This window comes from Lolium rigidum, chromosome 4 (assembly GCF_022539505.1).
Source record: "Lolium rigidum isolate FL_2022 chromosome 4, APGP_CSIRO_Lrig_0.1, whole genome shotgun sequence".
Lineage (NCBI taxonomy): Eukaryota > Viridiplantae > Streptophyta > Magnoliopsida > Poales > Poaceae > Lolium > Lolium rigidum.
This window is the reverse complement of record NC_061511.1, coordinates 221621217-221640068: the sequence shown is the minus strand read 5'-3', so window position 1 is coordinate 221640068 and position 18852 is coordinate 221621217. Positions and strand designations below refer to the sequence as shown.

The following is an 18852-nucleotide window of genomic DNA, read 5'->3' as shown; positions in this document are numbered from 1 at the left end:
CTATTGTAGAAGTCAATGAAAATAGTTTATTTTTTCCGACACAAAGAAGATAGAATGGGTTTATTTCTGAAATAAAATTAGACAAGCTTTAGAAATGTAAATTTAATATCAAAAAATAGAGGTGGTGATTTCTAATATTTGAACGAGAAATAAATGTATATAGCTTTGGAGTTTCCCGTAGCGATATGGAGCCCAGGCTCCTGGGCACCTAACATTTAAAAATATATAGAACATTTGAAAGTTACAATAAATAACATAGAAGATCGAGTTTTAGTTTCAAAGATCCACTAGAAGAAATATTCAGCCGTGAAATTAAAGATAGCATTGTTGTAGAAATCAATGAACCAAGTTTATATTTTTAACTGCAAAGAATATAGAAACGGGTTTATTTTTGAAAATCCTAAGATGCAACACACATCCATATGAAATTGAAGAAACTTTAGAAATGCAACTTTAGTATCAAAAAATGGAAATGATGATTTTTAATATTTGAACGAGAAACATATGCATATAGAGTTGGAGTTTCCACCTGCTGGGCATATTTTCGATAAAGGGTGTTTTATATATTACTCAAGTTTAAACAATGCACCCGGCCTCTGCATAACTGGGATGCACACAGCCGTTCAAGTTCGCACACAGTGATAAAACAAAAGTACAAAAAGATAGGATCTGAAATGAAACAAAACCCTAGGCGTTTGGAGGTAGGATTCTTCGATTATGCAGCCACCCATATTGGGTAATAAAATCCTTGGCCATTTCCTCCAACCGTGTAGACACCTCTGTAAAGAGATCGTGGTCCTCCAAGCGCTGAAGCGACGACCATAAACGGAGCAAAGTTGTAGACCTGTAGATGACCTGCATAAGTGACGAATTTTATTATAAAAAACCTTGCCATTTCTACATAGCCAAAGCGACCATATAATGACAATCACTCTCAGATAACATGCTCGGCATATGGAGCCCAAGCTCCAGATAACCCGACATTAAAAAAAACAAAATGAGTAGTTAAATATTTCAGAAATAATGTGTTTATTTTTTCGATAACGGATGCTTTATTACTTAGAAAAACAATTACACCCGGCCTCTGCATAACCAGGATGCACACAACCGTTTGTATGTCTCGAGTCGAAGTTCTGAAAACAAAAGAACTTGGCGAAATACATATCGGAACGATGAATCATAAGACGCCTAAGGTATGGGTGGGGCTTCAATCCGTAGACTATGTTGCCGCCCATGTAGGGAAAAAATATCCCTAGTCGCAGCCTCCAACCATGTACAGACCTCCGTAAAGGTCTCGGTTCTCCACTCGCTGAAGATGTAACCACAAACAAAGAAATAATGTGTTTGCACACTCATACATACAGCGATGACCATTTCTGGGAACACGTGAAAAGATGTTGATGGTTGTTTTTGTATAGCACTAGCATAGAACATTTCCAGGAACATTTTATTTTACGCCTTAAGCATATATAGAAACCGAGGGTGTAGGTAGGTATATGCATCATCATCAACCTGTACGAATGGATGTAATGGTGTACTCTATTTGGGTCCCAAGATGTAGATGGATCGATGGAGACAAAACATAGATATGATGCACGCGGCAGGCCACGTCAATTGCAGTGAGTAGTGAACGCACGTGCAGTGGATATTCTTGCCATCGCTTGTGAGATTGGGAGCATGCTGGATTGCTGGGTATTTTGGGCACTTTTCATCTCACTGCTGGGTATTTTGGGCACTTTTCATCTCACTTGCTATGGAGAGTCATCGTCACCTTGATGTATATGCGCGGTCGCTGCTGGTAATTGAGGTGAGCACTCGGGTCCAGCGGATGTACTGTCTCGTCGTGTAACACGAAGGTACAGCGCGTACAGGACCACATTTGAAATTGTCTAGTATTAGGTGCGAACCAACAGAACGCGCAACGCCCAACAAGAACATCGACCGATCGAGGGCAAAAGCTAGTCGGGAGCATACACACTCAAGGATTGATGCAAGGTTTTTCTTAGACCTCGATCAACTTTATCAGTCGTCAGAATAATCTACCAAAGAAAAAGAATTCGTAGATCGTTTCTCATCATAATTACATTCTCCGGTTACAAGGATGTGCTCATTGAGGAGATATACAGTAGAATACAGCCCAAATGCAACATGCAGAAGCCTATATGTGACATAATATTGGTTAACTACGTCCTCTGGGTTTTAATTACGGATTCAATTGTTGTGGAAGTCAATGAAATAAGTTTATCTTTTGACGCAAATAATGTAGAAATGGGTTTATTTTTGAAAATCATAGATGCAAGACTCTTCGATATGCAATTGGTGAAGCTTTTGTAATGCAATTTTAGTATCAAAAAACACAGATGGTGATTTCTAATATTTGAACCGACAACATATATATATATATATATATAGAGAGAGAGAGAGAGTTGGAGGGTGCTTTTGGTTCCCTGGCATAAATTGGTTATAGTGTGGCTTGGTTAGGGTAGGCGTTTGGTACGAGAAAAAACAACCAGCTTTACAGAATCAGATAGCCTCATTGGGCCAGAATAGCCTCGGTCGTGAGGGAGAGCAATTTGGCTTGCCTTTGATAGAAAACACGTCTAGCGAAAAAAAACTAGGCACCAAAGTAGTGAATCGTCCGAGCGAGATGAAATCAGTCCTGAAGGATTTTTTTGGTTAAGGCCACTAAGTAGAATGTAATTAATGGAATGGTTCCACACTTACATTCATTCTCATGTTCGGTTGGGAGAAAGGAATGAAATGGAGTGGTGCAAAAAAGAGAATATTCCCACTAGATGTGGAATGGAGTGGTTCCACCGAATCAGTGGAATATGCATGTTCTCTCTCACCCCATCTCTTTCGTCTATGGCAAGGTGTGGCTACAGGGCAAAGGCGGCGTGGCGAAAAGAAAAAAAAAGGAGGCGGCACCAGAAGAAGATAGAGAAGAGTCGGGGTCTCGTTTTTTTTAACACCAATTTGTCTTGTCTGATTGGTTCTTCTTGAGGATAAGATTGGAATTTGCATTTTCTTTTGAAAAATTTCAGTGATTGTCATTTGGAATTGTTTCCACCAGAAGTAGACGATAAGTACCGTACTACCGTAGATGTAAGAATTTCGTATATGGCAAATTTAGGTAGTAAGTAATGGAACTGTAGTGCTGAAATTATGAATATTAAATTTCAATTAGGTGCTAATAATTATTCTAGAGGTTAGTTGAACTAAATCTACTCGATCCCATCTCTCGGACCAAACGCCGGATGGAACCATTCCATTCCATATTTTCAGCAACAACTGAACAAACGAATGGAATCAGCCCATTCATTACATTTTTTCCGAGGTGGATGGAACCATTACATTACATTATATTTCACTTGGTTCCTAAACCAAACACACCCTAACAAATCAATCTATATTTTCTGCACTTCGTCCTCTTTCTCTATATCTCCATTTTTTCTCATCCCCTAACAATATCCTCTCAAACGAGTAGATTTAGACATTTTAAAAAAAACAGAATGGAAGTTAAATATTTCAGAAAAATTTAAATTTCTACACTGATACATATATAGTTGTAGAACATTTTTCTGTACTTTTGGCTACACAAAAATAACAAATACTCTAACTAGGCATTATTTTTGTATTTTTCGTCTTCACATTTGTCGCTAATGTGTTGATCACGTATGAAAATATGATTCTATATGTAGTTGCATTTTTTTCTTCAGAATTGTTTTAGACGAAACACTGGAGTTTTCTGAATTTAAAAACTTTGGGTTCACTAACAAAAACACAACCAATTACACTTGGGACGCAGGCAACACTAACACAACCAACACTGAAAGTCATTTGTTGGTCCTGTCGTTTCCCTATAAATAGATTCCCATGTCTAGTAGAGAAACAAGGCGACACTTGGGACACATATAGCTAGCTACGGCACCATTTCTAGAGTTGCAATAGTCGATCGGAGGAGAATGGCACCCACCGGGAACGCTCCCGTGTCGTCGCCGAAGCTTGGAGCAGGAAGCATCCCCGTTCCATGGGAAGAGCTCCAGGGCTCCTGCTCGTGGGAAGGGCTCCTGGACCCGCTCGACGCCGACCTCCGTGCCTCCCTCATCGCCTACGGCGAGCTCGCTGAGGCCGCGTACGACGGGTTCGACGCCGACGAGAAGTCGCCGCACGCCGGCTCGTGCATGTACACCCAGGCCGGCCTGCTCGCCGCCTCCGGCGTGTCCCACCCCGAGTACTACACCGTCACCAAGTTCCTGCAAGCGACCTCGGAACCGCGTGGGCAGTCGCCGGAGTCGGAGTCGACGGCGATAGGCAAGGCCTTGTTCGTGCAGCAGCCGGAGAAGCCAGGGCGGACCAACTGGATCGGGTACGTGGCGGTGGCGACGGACGACGGTGTGAAGGCTCTGGGGCGGCGCGACATCGTCGTGGCCTGGCGCGGCACCGTGAACATCCTGGAGTATCCCAAAGACGTGGAGTTCCGGTACAAGTCCGCCGCGCAGGTGCTGGCCGGCGATTTCCCCGACGCAATGGTCCGCTCTGGCATCCTTGACGTGTACACCACGAACAACCCAGTTGAGAACCATATAATGCCCATGATCGTAAGGAACAGCGCCAGAGATCAGGTGAAACTTCGTTCGAGCCTTACTCACTCTTAATTACGAGCAACTTCACACTCTTCGTCGTTATAATTAAGCGCTCACGCTTGCATGCATGTACAATTAAGGTGCTGGCGGAAGTAAGGAAACAAGTGGAGGCGTACAAGGAAGAGAAGACCAGCATCACCGTCACCGGCCACAGCCTCGGCGCCTCACTCGCCACCCTCAACGCCGTCGACATTGTGGCCCACGGCTACAACGTCCCCGGCTCCAGATCGGAGCAGACGCCATGCCCGGTGACGGCGATTCTGTTCGCGAGCCCGCACGTCGGGGATGACAACTTTAAGTCCGCCTTCGCCTCCTTCGCTGATCTCCGTGCCCTCCACGTGAGGAACGCCGGCGACAAGGTGCCGCCGGCAAACGAAAACATGGACGTGGCCACCGTGGTTCTGCACATCGACACGGACAGGTCGCCCTACCTCAACCTGCGCCCGAACGATGACGTCACACGCCACAACCTCGAGTGTTACCTGCATGGGCTTGCTGGGGACCAAGGTGATGCCAAGGACTTCGAGATGGTGGTGGACCGGGATGTTGCGCTGGTGAACAAGAGTGCCGACGCGCTCAAAGACGACTACCCGGTGCCGGCAAACTGGTGGGCCATTAATCACAAGCACAAGGTCAATGGCGTCGTTGGCCGCTGGACCTTCGACAACATCAAGGATTTATAATGGTGTGGTTAAGTTACTGCATGCACCCTTTGCCATGGATAAGGCTTATAAATAATATCGGTGCTCTGCTTTATGTTTTCGTAGCAATAATCATTTAAAGGTTCCCGTTGTATGTGGACTTGTAATATTCTTGGTTTGATATGATAAATTGCGTAACAAGATTTATTTTAATTATCAGGCAGGCGGCGTAAAATTCTTGGTTTGATATGATAAATTGCGTAACAAGATTTATTTCAATTATCAGGCAGGCGACATTGTATAGTATTGTTCGTCGCAAAGGTGATACCATTGCCACAGTAATGGCTACCTCACCTCCAAATGTGACGTTCAGACGAGTTTTGCTTGGACAAAGGCTAGTAGCATGGAATGCACTAATTCATCGGCGAGGAGATATTCATTTATCGCCTGAACCGAACGAATTTAGATGGAATCTTCATGTAGATGGTTCTTTCTCAGTTAAATCTTTATACAATGCGATCCTTCATTCTGATACACCAGTCGATAATAATAAGAAAATCTGGAAGATGAAGATACCATTAAAAAATAAAAATTTTGGATGGTACCTTCGTCGAGGGGTTATTCTTACTAAGGATAATCTTGTTAAGCGGAATTGGCATGGAAGTACACGGTGTGTTTTTTGTCAGCATGATGAGACTATTAAACACCTTTTCTTCCAGTGCCATTTTGCGAGATCTATATGGTCAGTCATCCAAGTAGCGTCTACCTTGTATCCCCCGACTAGTGTGGCCAATGTCTTTGGCAACTGGCTTCACGGTGTCGATTCAAGATTTAAGTTGCTTCTTAGGGTGGGGGCGCTAGCAGTTATCTGGGCGCTGTGGCTAAGTAGAAATGACAAGATTTTTAACGATAAAAACTGTTCTTTGTTGCAGGTCATCTACAGATGTACAGGTATTCTCCGTTCGTGGTTACCTCTTCAGCGGATGGAGAACCGAGACCTATTTACGGAGGTCTGTACACGGTTAGAGGCTACGGCGAGGGATACTTTTTCCCTACATGGGTGGCAGCATAGTCTACGGATTACAGCACCATCCTCACCATAGGCGTTATATGATTCATCGCTCCGATATGTATTTCGCCTAGTTTTTATATTCTTTGTTATCAGACACTTGTACGGCTGTGTGCATCCTGGTTATGCAGAGGCTGGATATAATTGCTTACCAAGAGTAATAAAGCATCCTTTATCGAAAAAAAAAAAAATCAGGCAGGCGACGTTATCGGATTTCAATTACAACTCATGCTACTACTCATATTTACTACGAATCAAGAAGCAATCTATACAGTTACGTTTTGACTCATGAATACCATGAATCACGAAGCAATTTAGCGGTATGTAGCACTTCTCGCAGTTGCATCCCATATGAAATTAGTAAAACTCCCGTGTAACTCCATATAAAACTGGGAAAAACTCCATTGCAAGTTGAAACTTATATTGTAACCATATGGCAAGCAGTAATCATCATTTAATCCAACGCCCTATGAACCAGATGTGGAATTCTTTATTATCCTAATGCTACATCTGGTCCCAAGATGTGGAGTACTCCCTCCGTCTCAGTTTAACAGACACGCACGCAGTTTAAGATAAACTTTGACCATTGATTTGGTCAACAAAATATAAATTTTATGTCTACAAAATTTATATCATTAGATTCGTATGAAAAATCTTTCCAATGATATAATTTTTGTGACACATATTTCATATTTTATTAACCAAAATAATGGTCAACGCAATTTCTTAAACTATGTCCGCGCCTGTTAAACCGAGACGGAGGGAGTATGTTTTTTCTTTTCAAAAATAAATACCTCGGGCCTGTCATGCATGTCTTCAGTGTTGTGGACTTCTGGGATGAACTTTTCCAGTTCTTCAATGTACCATTGTAGTGGAGTACTATGTGAAAAGTGTCTATGGCTCTTGGGCACCAGTGCTCCTGCTGTTAAAAAAAATCATACATATTTATTTCGAAAAAATCTAAAAATAAATCTGCAAATAGTAAATAACGTAACCTACAAGCATGTAAAATTTTAATATGAAATTCTTTTAGGCCACACAAAAAGGACAAAATCTGTTGAGATTTGGAGATTTAAAATATACATACCTAGATCCACATGTTTGTTATTTTTGTGTAGCCCAAAATATTTTAATTTGAAATTGAAATTTTGCACGCTTATGGGATAATTTATTGGCTACACCATGATTTTTTTCTAACTTTTTTGAAACATATAAGTGTGATATTTTATTTTTTCAAACAGTAGAAGCACTGGTGTCCAAGAGCCAAAAAATCTATGTCTAGTACTATGTTCTTTGTACCATTGTTCTCACATACTACTAGCTATTATGTACTCTATCTGACATATGATTTTAAATGTCTAGTGCATGAGAAAGCTTTCCCGGTACTTGCTGAGTAAGATTAGTCATAGTAGTGAGTAACATAGAGTAGTAGCATACAATTAATACTCTATCTTACCACCTTTATAGTGGGTAACACATGCAAGATCATATTTATTAGGTTGTAGACGCATTTTGTCTTGGGAACTATTCGACTTGAGTCTACGTATGGTTGCAAACATCCGTCCCTAGACTCGGGGCTACTCCATCGGGAGCGCTGGATGTGCACCCGATAAAAACAAATGCATTCGAAGAATAACAGACCCGAAGGTTCCAGAAGATCCAGAATCGAGCCCAGGGACTTGATCCTAAGTAGAGTAACGTTGTTTTACCATCGGTAGTTAACCAACATCGATTTATCGACTAAAGTTGGGCACGTTACTTCTATCCCTTACGTACAAACATAACCGAATGACTTTACCGGAAGTCTTTGAAGACCCGATATACTAAAAAGATATCAGATGACAAAGGAAGTTCAGAAAACATCGACAACAAAATCCTCGAGTACTACAACTTGAGTCTACACACGGTTGCAAATATCCGTCCCTAAACTTGGGGGCTACTCCCATCGGGAGCACTGGACGCGCACCCGATATAAAACAATTTCGATTTCATGGTGAACAAGAAGGTCCAATTCTTTTCAGCAGCTAGAATATATTGGTGATGAAGGAAACTCAGAAAGCAACGGGAACAAGATCTTCTACTAGTACAACTTGAGTCTACGCACGATTCTAAACATCCGTCCCTAGACTCGGGGACTACTCCCATCGGAAGCGCTGGACGCGCACCCGATAGAAATGACTTCAAATCTGCAACAAATATGAAGACCCAATTGTCTTTGACATTAAAGCATATTCGTATATATGAAGACAATTATAGTCCATGCCCGAAGCTTCAATTCAGCCAGTCACTCGGGGGCTACTGATGTGGGCATTACCCTTCGGGTACCCAACATTAGCCTATCTTCTTTGGTCTAATTAGGACACATGAAGATTTTCCAACGACCAAGGTGGACCCATACGTCGGTTCCAACAAAGGAGACCTATCAGAAGACGGATTCTTGACAAACAAGGCAAGAAGACACCATTAAAAGAAAGATTAGAATAGATTTCATTGTAAACTAGTCGAGTTCGGACATGACTCCCGGGACCTAACCAGCAATATAAAGGCCAGGAGAGGACCTGCCGAACGAGAACATAACAAACAACAGTACGTGGAATCACCGTGATTAGAGCTCAAACCCTATAATCATTTCCTTTTGGTGAGTTAACCATAGTAGCCTATCGGCTACCCCATTGTAACCCGATATATTTGATAACCAAGATCAGACAAGCAGTAAGTAAGGGTTTTACTTTAACGGGGGCCCCGAATCTAGGTAAATCTATCTCTCTCCTGTTTGTTTGATATCCGATGTTGAGTGTTAGTTTGCAAGATTCCGTCAACACTAAGCCCCTCATGGTGGGCATTGCCGAGGAGCTCACTCGACAACGAGCGACGGGACGAATCTGTGGGATCACTGACCTAGATTTCTCGCGGGAGATCTAACCTTGGGCTTCATCGTGCAACCAACCTGTAACACCGAAGCTAAACGATCAGATAACTCTAATGAGCCCAAGATGCAACAGCTTCGATCAAATCAAAGGAAACGATCTAGAATCTCTGCAAGAGTCACGGTACCTTCGGATCGAAGCGATGCGATTGTTTCGTGTGGGAGATGGATGAGGGTGGGCGATGGGAGGGTGGCTACTAGTGGCTGTTTGGATAGCGTTGACGGCGGCCGTTGAGCACCACGGTGCGGTGGCGGCAGAGCGAGATCACCAGGGGTGTCGGCGGGTCAAACCCCGATGTTTTAGATCATAATGTTTTTCTAGAAATATAAAGGATTTTATGTTCAATGTGTTTGCACTTGAAAATTGAATAACATAAACTCCGTACATTATGTTTTGGTAGGCTAATTTAGCTTGCCAAACCGGAGTGGTGTTTTGTTAATTTTAGTTTAAATACATTTTCAAAATATTGAGAAATTCGAGCACAAATTTAATGGGCACGTCTCGAAATTGTACACGCTCACTAAACCGTTTAACGGAAAATGGACATTTTACTGTCATGTTGTAAAAAACGAATTTTGGTGCAAAAAAAAGTTGTCTATGTGACTTTCTGTTGTGTTTTTCTCACAAATTACAAAAATTGCCAGTTTTTCACAAAACTTGATGCGCGCACATAGAATATCCATATGTAAGCGCTGAATTTTTCATTCGAATTCCCATGTGCCGTATTGAATTTATGTGCCAAAACATCATATGTTAGAAAAGGAGTGAATATTTTACAGTTAAGATTTATATCTTGCAAAATTAAATATCAATTCATCATTGATTAGGTCACAGACTAGGTCCAAAAAGTTCTAAAGAGCAACGCAGTAACTTCATTCAAATTAATATGATGCGCAAAATTAAAAGTGACTATCTCAAATATCTTTATTTCAATAAATGGGATGTATTAGTATCAAGATGATACCAAATACACCCAGACTCTACAACAACATAATGCCTGGAGCCTATGACATTATGGATGCACACAACATCCACATTTCATCCCTTTTCTTCGTCTCCGGGTTGAATGTGATCTTTTTGACCTGTTCAGCGACTTTCCATCGGCAACCTACAACGTCACGCCGGTCCTGGGAGGTGCGGCAGTAGCAGCGTGACGTCGGTACAGTCTGGAGGTTAAAGATACAGTGCTCATCAAGGATCTCGTTGTAATGTTTGTTTTTCTTAAGGTGCTTTGTATTGTTCATTGTTTCTTTAATGTCAGACCTATTTGCAAAAAGGATGCACACGGCTGAGAACACAAAAGAAAAGAAACACCTCACCGAAACAAACAGAGATTTGCTGCAGCAAGAGCACCACAAGTGTTACAACACCTAAACTCCGTAAAAGGCTCTAGAAAACAATGTCTCTAGAAAGGTAACAATGCTGAAACACCATTCGTCCGATCTAATCAGAATGGTTAGATCATGAGTTTTCGCCTTGCAGAAGGTCTCATCTCTAAACAATACCTTCAACAAGGAAATGAATAAGAAGTCGCCACTGCAAAGTTACAACCACCGAAGCTCGGCATGAGTGTATTTACCCCGAAAACTAATACCGCAAAAAAGGGGAGTCCGTTGGTGTCGTCGCTCCCACTCGCCGAGAACACTGCTGCAAAACACCGATCATTTGACACGCAAAATTATCCCGATCCACTATGAGAACTCTCTACAAACTTCACTGGATCTCGACTCGAGCTGAACATGCGAGATAGTACCTCCAGAGTCTATCCGATCTTCTTCCAACACGGCCACAATTAATCGATATCATCACCTTGGACATCGCATCAATGAAGGTGCCAATGTGGATCCAAGCAGAATGGAGGTCGCGACATAGCCATAGGAACATAGATGAGAGATCATCATATTACCATCGACGAGGGCGGCACAATGAGGTCAAGATCTCAATCCCAAACCAAAACGAGACTGCCACGGAGGCGATGCAACTATTGGTGTCCATTAGGTTGCACCTTGTGAATCTTATACTGTTCTTAATTACAAGGCGGCGGCAACGCAAGAGGTCAAGAGCGGTCAAGCCTCTAAGCCTCTAAGACTCAGGATGCCTCGCTGCATGCACATAAGGATAGCCTGACGTTTTTCATAGTAGGATATACATTTTGCAAGAAAAGGGAGAATTAGTTCTGCATTGTGAAAGACTAGCTTAAACATTTCCCAAAGGGTAGACAATATATTTGACGGATTATGTTCAACCCTTTTACAACGACTTGTACAGTAAGCGTATTCGATTAAGTCATATTTCTAGGAAACTGCTGAAACATGGTCTTGATTTTTTTTTCCATTAGCTTGGACCAAAAGTGTCCTCCATGGACCATGGTTGACACGACTGGACCTTAATTAGGCACCAGTTTTTTTTAGCTGAATTCCCCACCAGCTTCAGCATCCTCCGAATACTGTCCGTCTCGCGTGCGATTGGTTTTTTTTACTGTACTTATGAAGATTTTCATCCACTCTTAGGAGTTCTTCTCATTAGTTTTGATCGTCGTTGCTTAATTCCAGCTACCATATATACGTGTGTACTGCTGGCACCTTGATGGTTTCGTCATGTTTTGAGATTATCAATGGACAGGACGGACGAACTGTCTCGTCGTGTTACACGAACTGACGAACGGTACGTGTTACACACTTTCGATTTAACGCTGACAGGATCACACTTGACAACGAAACGGACGTGCAACTCCCGACAAGTCAGGAGGATACACACGCAAGTACGGACGTATGGTTAGTTGAGACGTTGAGTTCAGTCCCGAGTGAGCGGGACGTGTCAGACAGGCAGCGCGGTGTGCATAAATTCGCGAGGTTTTGCAACGCAGGCGACGATGGCGATTTGCATGCGAGCGAATTTTGGGAACCTCGACGCTGATAATTCCGCGTGAACGGTAGAATCGATAAAATAGTAAATCGAATAACAATACGATATATATAAATCATGCATCTATGAGGTATGTGCAGGTACGTGCATATATCAAGTTTAAAGTTTAAATATGCAAGTATAACTTGTGAAAAAACATGAAGTGACAAAGAAAAAGTAAAAAAACTTGGATTTTTCCTGTGCAGATTTCATTTTCTATTTTCTATGTACACGGATCATTGATTAAGAAAATAGATATGATGATTTCTAAGATATCAACAAGAAAAATATTTACATTGAGTTATTTTTTTTGGATGATAGCTAGTCAAGAAAGGATTGTTCATATCTTAGAAAAATGATCATGTCTATTTTCTTAAAAAAATGATACGTGTACATAGTTGAGGGTTAATCTTAAGATGAACCGGATATTAACATGTCATTTAACTAATATGGGGTTCTTTTCTGTAAATAATCATCTATGTATGCGGGCTTGAAAGGTCACACTAGGTTTTATGTAAATACCTTGGATATTAACTAATGGTTCCTTTAAATCTAAAGATGTTCATGTGGCTCCTTAAGAGAAAAGTATTGCTGATGAAGGATAATCTTGCAAAATTGTGATAAATTCACGAGAGTTATTTATCCCATGTCCTTTTGCACGTTTAGTTTGGTGAGTTTTTCATTTTAGTTTCAGTATACCTCCCTCAACCCATGTTACCAATATGTTTGCGAATTGGCTAAATATGATAGAAACAAGATAAGTACTCAAATTAGGGTTGGAGCATGTGCTTTAGTTTGGGGAATTTGAAATTGTCGAAATGATATTGTTATTAATAGCAATGGAATTGCCAACTTTTTGCAGGATCTAAATAGAGCTACCTACTGGATAAACATGTGATTCTTCTCCCTCTCGGAAGCAGTGGGACATATGGATACTGGATGCAGTTAGTTGATGGTGATCCTAAAGGATATTTCAACCAGAGTGAATGGTGGTTTTCTAATGCGGAGGCCAATAGGTCTACCCATACATACATGACGGACTATCATAGAGGCGGATGCTCGATTAGGCAAAGGTGATCAGTTCACAATGCCTTGGAGCAACTCTAACAGTTACTAAAAAGGAGCCGGAACCGAAACATTCCGGAGAGTGTATGGGTTTAGGCTGAAATCGGCCAAGAACAGAGTCCGAACTTGCAGCCTGGCCCGTAAACAGAGTTCGGGGGCTGGAGAAACTCGGTGGCAGCCCCGTATTAAAACGAGCCGCGGAGGGGCATTCGGTTTCCAAACCCTACTCCCCTCCGCCGCTGCCACCGCTCCGCCGCCTCGCTCCAGCTCCTCCGACGAGAAATCGTCGCGTCGCCAGCACCGCATCGCCACACCTCTACCTCCCCATGGCTAGCCGCGGAAGCTCCGCTACGGGAGGCTGTCGTTTGGGCGGCAGGGACTCCACTACTAGGAAAGAGCTTACCACCGGCGCACCAGATTGGCCTACCGCCGGCGCCTTCGCATTCGCCGGCGATCACCTCGCCGGTGGTAAGGGATTATCCCCGGCGCCTTCTATTTCGCCGGTGGTAACTGCAACTTATCGCCGGCACCTTCTCCAATTCGCCAGCGGTATTTGTTACCGCCGGCGCCTAGCCTATTCGCCGGGGGTAACGCGAGGTATCACTGGCACTTACTTTCTCGCCAGGGGTAATCTAAAATTTCGCCAGAGGTAATAATAACAGGAGAAAAAAAAAGAAAAATCTCGAAATACACTGTATATACACCAGAATACACAGTATATACACAGAATGATGACAACAAGACACACATCAGTAAGACAACAAATATTACTAGAATGACGGAAAGATACATAGTATATAGGAAGTACCAAAATGTTCATAACATGCATGCATCAATAACACAAGGCTAGATAGTAGATAGTCGACCATATGGTTCAAACTTCGCTCTTCTACTCCGAGCGGGCAGGACCTGCGCCTCGATGTGATTCTGCTCTTCTACTCTGGCACGGCACGATACTGCGCAGATTGCTGTGATTCTTCTCTTCTCCTCTGGACCTGAAACAATTGGATACCCAACACATCAGTATGGTACTCCCAGACCTCAAACATACTCCACCTGATGAAAAAGTAGATGAACAAGATGCTGGAGGTATAATTTCTATGGTGTATTCAGTATTGCTGCAAATAACATGGAGTAGCATTAACATGGAGTTAAGAAAATCGGTTCAGCAGGGCTTGTTTGGAACGAAAGAATTGCAAACGAATTGTACAGGTTCCTTTTCCTACGGAATTCTTTCCTTTGGTGGCGTTCGGAGCTGATGGAATCTGCAGTAGCCATTCCTAAGAAAATGCAAAGCAAGGTTCCTATTCGTACATGCTAATACTCCTAGCAAGATTTACATTTTCATATCCATAGAAATGGGGTTTCTACTATATGCTAATACCGGGCTTTCACATAACAATGGTGAAACAACTAGCATTTTAAGTTTCAAGGTGAACCGGTGCTGGAAAATAATATGCATGTCTACTCTGTGGTGATAAGAAAAGGAAGACCCCTGAAAGAAACAAACATTTCTGCTATAGACCGCTGCGAGAAAAATGCAGTTCTAAACTTGGACAGATCCTTCCCCAATCATAATATTCTCTCTCTCACCCACACATCATATCATACCACTATGCCAATTCTTGTGACGTTTCATCTCGAGAATACATGCTCGGACCTTGAGCATTTCTAATTAGTACTATGATATTGACACTACTGTCAAACAACTTTAGGAACAACTGCCCAAGTATTGTTCAATTCCAGTTAAATAGGCAAAATCTTTTGTTAGTGTTTCAGTACTTTCAATGACTGAAATAGTGCAAGAAAATGAGAAGTGTAGGATTACTATTTAACTGAATGTGAACACTAGGAACACTAACAGTAGGAATTACCTAGCCACCTGTACAGAGGGAGTATTTGAGAGAAACTAATTCACTTTAAAAAAATCCAAGTTCCAGTAGCACATGTAATGCAAGTAGGTTCAGTACTCCTCAAGTTATAGTAGTACACCAATACTCCAATAAGTAAAAGATTGGAGTAGCTACTGCAATGCAACTACACCAAGATTCAGGAAACATGATTGTACTGATTCTGTGAAACAATTTACTCCAAGATTAAGATTCATTACTAATCTACTCCAAGATTCTGTGAATGAATCTACCCAAGAACAAAAACGAAATCAATCTTTAGTCCATCTACACAACCGAAATCTGTCTACCATGTACACTTAAAACGCACTTGCAATCACAGCAACCACATACCGTATAGATGGATGACAAAAGATACAAAATTTTGCAAGAATAGATGGAGGAGGAGGAGAGGGAGCTCACTAGGTACCAGCAGCATGTCGAGGACGTGCAAGCACCAGCAGGAGACGAGGAGGAGGCTTGAGGCCGTCGGAGCAGCACGAGAGGGAGCTGCTGCTAGAGTCAACATGCTAGGGCTTCAGATCCCCTCCTGCTGCTTCTTCCCCACATGCTCAGCGGACGGGGCAGATAGGCCGCACCAAGGAAGGGAAGACCAGCCGTGAGTGGCCTGGCCTGCGTCGTCCTTGACGCCGGCCGGCGACCTAGGGTTTCGCGGCGGCTCAGTTGAGGGCCGATTGGGGGCGATTCGGCAGGGCGGAAGGCGCCGGAGCTTCGTCGAACGGTGGAGATGTCGAGTTTGACCGGCAGGTGGCAGGTATGGAGCGCCGAAGCTGGGATCCCATCTGAGAATAGGGACGGGGGGGGGGGTCTCGGGAGAGAACTGGGAGGAGGAGGAGGTAGGAGAGGTCTCGAGACGGCGACGGAAGATGGCTGGGGAGGCCAGCCGGCGGCGTAGGTGAGGAGACGTGGTGGCCGGCGGCTGTCGGTGGAGGGAGCTCGAGCTGGTGTGGGTGAGAGGGAGCGGAAAAGAGGAGAGTGGTGTCGCTGTGGTGGGTTTCGTCTCACGGTCCGTAATTTTGGGCCCGAACCCAATATATTATCCCCGGCGAAATTTACTACTGAGCGTTGGCGGTAATTTCAGCCTGAGTGGCTCACGCAAGACCACTTTACCCCCGGCACCTTCTAACTCATTTCGCCAGCGGTAACTAGCCTTATCCCGGCGTTTCTAACTCATTTCGCCGGTGGTAATACGAGGCCCATCTATGCGCCTTGCGGCCCAACACATCCCCGGCGCCTTCTGGCTCTCTTCGCCAGCGATAAGTGGGCTACCCCCGGCACTTTTAATGCGACTCGCCGGCGGTAACGCGAGGCGACCCTGGTAGTCCGAGTTCGCCGGTGGTAATAAGTCCGGCTATAAGCTTATTCCTAGTAGTGCTCGCCGCCACGGCCCCCCGTTTTTCGCACGGAGGCAGAGCGGCGCAACTAGGTCCGGTCGGAGGGCGCGCGCAAGCGCAGCGCCCGCCGGTGGACGAACTGGGGGACCACACCCCCGGGGAAGCTCGCGCGGTATGCGAACGGAGGCGAGGGGTCGTCCTCCGGCGGTTCGTGCCGCACCTATCGCCTTCCGGTGTACGACAGCTCGGAGGAGGAGGAGGACGCGACGCCCCCCGACAAGGTCGACGATCTTCTCCGTCGGCGACTACGTCCACGACGACCAGGACGAGGACGCCATCATCGCGCAGTTAGCGGCCGTGTCCGAGACGGAGGCGCGAGCACGCTAGCGCCGGGAGGAGGCCGACGCTGCCCGCCAGGTCTGTGAGTAGAATGGCGGCGCGCCGGGCGGAACACGTCCGCCGCGTCAAGCTCGAGATCGTCATGCTCGACTCGGAGTAGGAGCTCGACGCGCCTGCCGTCTCGCCTTCCTCCGCCAGCGCCTCCGCCACCACCTCCGCCGCCGCGCGTAGAGGCCCGGGGCTGAATTTTTGTCAAAATTAGGTCGCGCGGTGGTGGCTACTAGTTAATTTAGGTTCGTAGTTCAAATTATGTAAAGTTTGGTGCTCAAGGGGAGCAACAACTATCGTCTATATGTGTTCATCGATGAATTCTCCCACGAGAATTTTAATTTCATTTTTTCAGTTCCTATTTTACGGTTTCTGTTCTGCGCGAGTGCCAAAATCAACCGAACAAACATTTTCGGGATAATGAATTAGAGTTTTTCGGTTTCCACTTTATCGGTAACTACTAGAGATGCTCTTAGGCCCTAGCGCACTGTACCTAGGCCCCTTCTCTTTGCCTCAGTAGCCAGTGCCCCGCCCTCGATCAATCAACGTCAGATCCTAAATTATATAGCTGCAACATCTCCAGTCAATAACTTCTTAGAAATTCACTATTTTTTATCTAAATTGTGGCTAGAATATGAATTCGCGTGAAAAATAGAAACTAAGGTTTGTGGAGCATACACATATATGTAATTGCTGCTTAGTACACCTCATCGTCTAGGCAAAATTTGAAGTTTTGTATGTAGCATTTGTTTCTCAAACACGGGTATAGAAGGAACAAGTTATTTTAATATCTGCATCAATAGATGCACACGGCTTGCTTTATTAAACTAAAATATTAATTCACTAAATATCCAACATCACATATTACATTCACAGACCATCTAAAGTGGATACATGAATCAACCAAGAGAAAATACGGCACACATAAATGACATTCCTACTCATCCAAATCGCCCAACAAAGAGCAGGTACTCCAATTCAAATTTTCTATTTATCATTCTTACTTACTCCATTAAGCCATCTACCAAACATATTAGTAATATTAGCTGGTGGAAGAGTGTTATAAGTTAGATACATCATACGCCAAATAATCTTCCCAAAAGGACACCCAATAAACAAATGATTAACAGTTTCAGCGGAATCACAAAAACAATATTTTTGACATCCATTACACTTCCGTTTTGCTAAGTTATCCTTAGTTAAAAGCACCTTATTAGTAAGGAACCACATAAAATTTAATTTTCAAAGGAATCGTTAGTTTCCATAGATACCTACGCAGGTAAATAGTATGCTCATTCATCAAATCAAGATACATAGATTTAACTGAAAATAAACCCAAATCAGTAAGTTACCAAATAAACTTATCCGATTCAGTTGTTAAATGTATTGTAATTAAGCGCTGGCATTGATGTATCCATTGTAATCATTTATTATCATTCAAATCTCTTCTAAAAGAAATATTTACAGGTTCAGTAGCAAGCACAGTCGATACTAGCACATTTTTATGTTGAACAATATTATAAAGTGCCGAATATTGATGATATAAGAGCAAATCTCCCATCCAAACATATTCCCAGACCAACTTTGAAATATCCTCTCTTGAAGAAATCATCCTTAACATGCATAAGGCCTTTCCAAAAAGGAGAATCATTAGGTTTAACTTCTACTTGTGCTAGTGTTTTATTTTTTAAGTATTTGTTACGTAGCAGTTGCTGCCACATACCCTTCTCCGATAGGAGTTTAAACAACCATTTACTAAGTAAACATTTGTTTTTTAATTCTAATAGCTCAATCCTCAGCCCACCTTGTTCCTTTGGTCTACACAAAATATTCCACTTGGACAATCTATATTTCTTCTTGTGATCATCAGATTGCCAGAAAAACTTTGATCTATAATAATCTAGCCCCTTCCTCACCCCAATTGGAATTTCCAAAAAAAGAGAGCATAAACATAGGAAGTCTTGTTAGG

At 43.2% G+C, this 18852-nt stretch overlaps 1 protein-coding gene across 1 annotated transcript; it reads left to right on the top strand.

The window, feature by feature from the left end:
* The first annotated feature begins 3908 nt into the window (after nucleotides 1-3908).
* LOC124649556 (phospholipase A1-II 7-like) lies at nucleotides 3909-5488 on the top strand. Its single transcript, XM_047189165.1, has 2 exons — nucleotides 3909-4625; nucleotides 4727-5488. The coding sequence occupies exons 1-2, from the start codon at nucleotides 3966-3968 to the stop codon at nucleotides 5327-5329; spliced, it is 1263 nt and encodes a 420-aa protein (XP_047045121.1). The 5' UTR covers nucleotides 3909-3965; the 3' UTR covers nucleotides 5330-5488.
* The last annotated feature ends 13364 nt before the right edge of the window (nucleotides 5489-18852 follow it).